At 38.0% G+C, this 4,438-nt stretch overlaps 1 protein-coding gene across 1 annotated transcript; it reads left to right on the forward strand.

Annotated features, from left to right (window-relative positions):
* Nucleotides 1-240: 240 nt before the first annotated feature.
* Nucleotides 241-819, forward strand: LOC129228843 (uncharacterized). Its single transcript, XM_054863434.1, has one exon. The coding sequence runs from the start codon at nt 241-243 to the stop codon at nt 817-819; it is 579 nt and encodes a 192-aa protein (XP_054719409.1).
* The last annotated feature ends 3,619 nt before the right edge of the window (nt 820-4,438 follow it).

Genomic DNA, 4,438 nt, shown 5'->3' on the forward strand with positions numbered 1-4,438 from the left:
TGTGGTAATGTTAGTTCTGTGAAGAAAGGTTCATGGATGAAAGAGATTAGAAATCTAAACACTGAGATTACTGACGATCCAGCAGGTCAGATTGAGATACTATTAGGGGCTGATATCGCTGCAAGTATTTTTACTGGCGAACAAGTAAAACTTTCTAACGGTCTTCTCGCAACTGAAACTTATTTAGGCTGGACATTGAGGGGAAAATTATCCTTTTTTAGCAGTAATGAAAATTTCGCCATGATTTTAACATTACAATTTGCTGAAGAAGCTTCCATTGAAGATTTATGGAATTTAGATGTAATTGGAATAACAGATTCAACTCAACGGAAGACGAAAGAAGAAGAAGATTTTATGACGAAGATGAATTTTTTGAATTCTGTGACAGTCAATGCAGAAGGACGTTATGAAGTTGCTTTGCCCTGGAAGGAAGAATACGTTCCGTTGTCTTCGAATAAAGACTTAGCAAAAAGAAGATTAGAAAAAATGACCAATGGATTGAATTCAAAGAACTTGCATGTGAGATATGATGAATTTTTAGAAGAGTGGTATAAACTGTGTATAATTGAAGAAGTGCCTCTAAAAGAAATCGTAGTTCAAAGTCATGACTTGCCACACAAACCTGTGGTGATACAATATGGAACAACGAAAATTCGTCTTGTCTTCGATGCGTCCGCAAGAGAGATATCAATGCCCTCTTTAAATAAATGTTTGAATTCTAGTCCGAATCTCTTAGAACTTATTCCTAATCTTGTGTTGAATTCGGAGAAAGAAAATATGGGATCACTTCCGACATTAAGAAAGCTTTTCTGCAAATAAGTGTCCGTGAAGAAGACAGAAATTTTTTACGTTTTCTGTGGTAGACAAAAGACGGTAGACTAAAAATATTTTGTTACACCTAAGTTGTTTTTGGTTTGATCAGCAGCCGTTACCTCTTATCAGCTGTTCTTGATTCCCACTTACGAAAAAATGCTGAAAATTTGACCTGGGATGAAGAAGTAATTCATAAATTGAGAAATAGCTTTTACGTTGAGAACGTGGTAGCAAGTGTTGATCATCAAGATAAACTGGTTAAATTCATAGAAGATGGGAAAACTATAATAGCGGAAGGAAAATTCAATTTAAGATATTCGCACTATAGTAGAGAAAATGATATACTACCATGTACAGTGTTAGGAATATCTTGGAATCAAAAAGATGATACATTGTTCCTGAAATTAGGTTGGCTGAAAGAGTTTCAGCTAAGTGATGTTACTAAAAGAACAATTTTGTCAATAACGCATAAAGTATTTGATCCTATAGGATATGTCTGTCCAGTTATGTTATTCCCGAAGTTACTCCTCCAAAGATTACGCAAACAGAAAACATCTTGGGACTCGAAGGTTGATCCTGAATCTGGAAGGGAATTTCTAAGTTGGTTTAATGAACTGCATGTATTAGAGAAAATCACTATACCACGTTGGATCGACATTTCTGATGAAAATCAAGTCATTAGTATTCACACCTTCTCTTATGCTAGTCAACATGCTTATGCTGCTCTTGTTTTTATAAGAGTTGAAAGGGGTCACACAGTAAAAGTTCATCTCTTGGCTGCAAAATCTCGAGTTGCCCCACCAAAGACTATCACCATAATACCTCGCTTGGAGTTGATTGCAGCACTTATCGGAGCAAGACTGTGTACTTCTGTATTGGAAGGACTAAACTACGTTGATCGAAAGGACATAAAACTTAATTTCTGGACATATTCAACAACAGTTTTGGCGTGGATAAAAAATGAAGAAATATGGTCGGTGTTCATAAGTAATCGTGTCAAGGAAATTAGAAAGCTGACGGCACCTGAATGTTGGAAATGGGTCCCTGGGGAATTAAATCCAGCTGATCTCCCCTCCAGAGGTTGTACTTCTCAAGATTTAATAGTATCTAAATGGTGGGAGGGGCCTTCATGGATAAAAGATCCAACGAAATGACCTTCTTCTGAGCAAGATTACGACTTGGAGGTTATATCACAAGAAAAAAGGAAGTTGAAAGGTACTTCTGCTTGTTTCTCCAATGAAAATATTGAAGATAAAAAAGGTAGGCATAATTCTAAAGAATGGTACTACCATTATTTTTCAAGCTTTGACAAAATACTACGCATGGTAGCTTGGGTAAAACGCTTCATTTTTAACTGCCAAAATCCAGAAACAAGGATAAATGGTGAGTTATCATATCAAGAAGTCGATGAAGCTGAAAAGATAATTTCGAAGATTATCCAGATGGAATATTTTAATGATGAGAATATAAGGCATCTGAAATCGTTAGCGAAGTATAAAGAAACCGACGGTCTTCTTCGTCTCAAAACCAAGCTAACTTACAGATCTGATTCTGCGGATTTCAGAAACCCAGTTATTTTGCCACCTAATCATGAAGCAGTAAAAAGAATCATAATGACGGAACATGTGAAGAACTGTCATGCAGGTGTTGAAACATCAAATTGTGTCAAATGCATTTTCTCTTCAGCTGCCATGCTTAGTACTGCACGTATTGTTGCCAACTTTGCTGCAGGGCTAAATGTTTCGTTGTAATCAACTCCTTGACGTTGAGTGAGACCTTTCACAACGAGTCTAGCTTTATATTTGTTGATGCTTCCATCTGGATTTGTCTTCAACCTATATACCCATTTACAGGGTATTACTTTTGCTTCCTTTGGTAAATTAGTCAGCTCTCATGTGCTGTTTTCTTCAAGCGAGTGCATTTCATCATGCATTGCCTTCTTCCAGTTCCCACTATCCTTGGAATTAATTGCTTCTGCATAGGTATTTGGATTTTCACATTCATATTCATATGATTCAGCCTCCATCATGTGGTCTTCAAAGCGCTTAGGTTTTTGCAGCTGTGAGCGGTCTCTTAATTGCCTCTCAGGGATAGACTCAACGGCATCTTCTTCACTGTCAGTTTCATGATTTCCAACATCTTGCTTAGAAAATTCCTTAATTTCAACTTGTGTCTCAGGATTCTTTCCCTGGTTGAGCTCTTTTCCGTCTTGCAATAGCTCTGAGTTTTCATTACAGTTACTCGCTTTCTCTAGAAAGATCACATCTCTCGATAGAATCACACGATGATCTCTTTTGATACATATTCTGTAGCGTTCATCTCCATCGTAACCGACTAGATAGCCTTTGTTGGCTTTCCTATCCATTTTCTTCCGTTTTTGTTTAGGAATATGAGCGTAACATGTGGATCCTATAACTCTTAGGTGTCTCAGCCGTGGTTTTCTTTTCAGCCAAAGCTCATGAGGACTTGCATCTTCTATTGAGGACTTGCCTGTCCTATTAAGTATGTAAATAGCAGAACTTACTAATTCAGCCCATATTGCGGGAGGAATGTCTGCTTCTGAATTTGCATACCTGAAAGTTCTGGCCATTTCAACGATCGTGCGAAATTCACGCTCACTGTGACCATTTTGTTCAGGAGTGAATGGTGCTGTTAGCCGTTGGGTGATGCCTCTGGAACGTAATATTTTTCGGACATCCTCGTTGTCGAACTCGCCACCGTTATCACTCAGAAATTCTTTTATAGAGAGTCCTAGTACTTTAGCGTGTGTAAGCATTTGTTCCAGTACCTGTTTGACTTCAGATTTCTCTTTCACAACATAGCCATATCGAAACTTTGTAAAACTATCTTTGAAGAGCACAAGATACCTTTTCTTCTGAAACGACTCTTCAAAAGGTCCACAAACATCAGCCGTAATAAGCTCACCTGGCTCAGAGACCTTTTTTCTAGTGCCAAATGATAATCTGTGTGGTTTGCCATAAACACAAGGCTCGCAAAGTTCTTTGTCTAGGTTTACACTAATGTCTAATTCTTTTTCGACAATGCTTATAACATGACGCTTGTCTTGGTGACCCCAACTCTCGTGATATAGCTGTAATAAGGAGCTGTCCACTTCAGCAGTATGCACTTCTATCGCCTTTTCAGGTAAGATGGGCTCAGTATCTGCTTTGAATAAAGTACCATTGATGCGCCGAGATCCATAAAGCACTGTTTCTTTGTGGAGTTTTAACCAGCACTCTGTGGGGGTAGACAAAAATGTACTTTCCTGATTTTTGTCTTGTGCAGCGAGTACAGAAAATAAATTCCGACTAATTTGTGGAACGTACCACACATCTTTTAGAAAAACTTCTTGACATTTTCCATTTACTGTAGTTTTTATCTTGATAGTACCTTTCCCTAGTGCTTCTAATGTTTCATTTCCAGCAGCTCTAATACCACAAGGATTATTAAATTTCATAAAATCAATAAAGTACCATGAACAGTTTGTGACATGTCTAGTTGCTCCATTGTCAATCCAGTATGCTGTTGAACTAGTCTCTGCTGCACAGGCTTCCTCACAAATGGACATTAGTGCTATGTTTGCCGATACTGGATCTTTGGATTGGTTCTTTGCAGGTTTTCCGTC

Source organism: Uloborus diversus, chromosome 1, assembly GCF_026930045.1.
Source record: "Uloborus diversus isolate 005 chromosome 1, Udiv.v.3.1, whole genome shotgun sequence".
In the NCBI taxonomy this organism is placed as follows: domain Eukaryota; kingdom Metazoa; phylum Arthropoda; class Arachnida; order Araneae; family Uloboridae; genus Uloborus; species Uloborus diversus.

Bases quoted from the DNA above. Each gene is read 5' to 3' on its own strand.
- LOC129228843 (XM_054863434.1), top strand. From the start codon at position 241: ATGATTTTAACATTACAATTTGCTGAAGAAGCTTCCATTGAAGATTTA.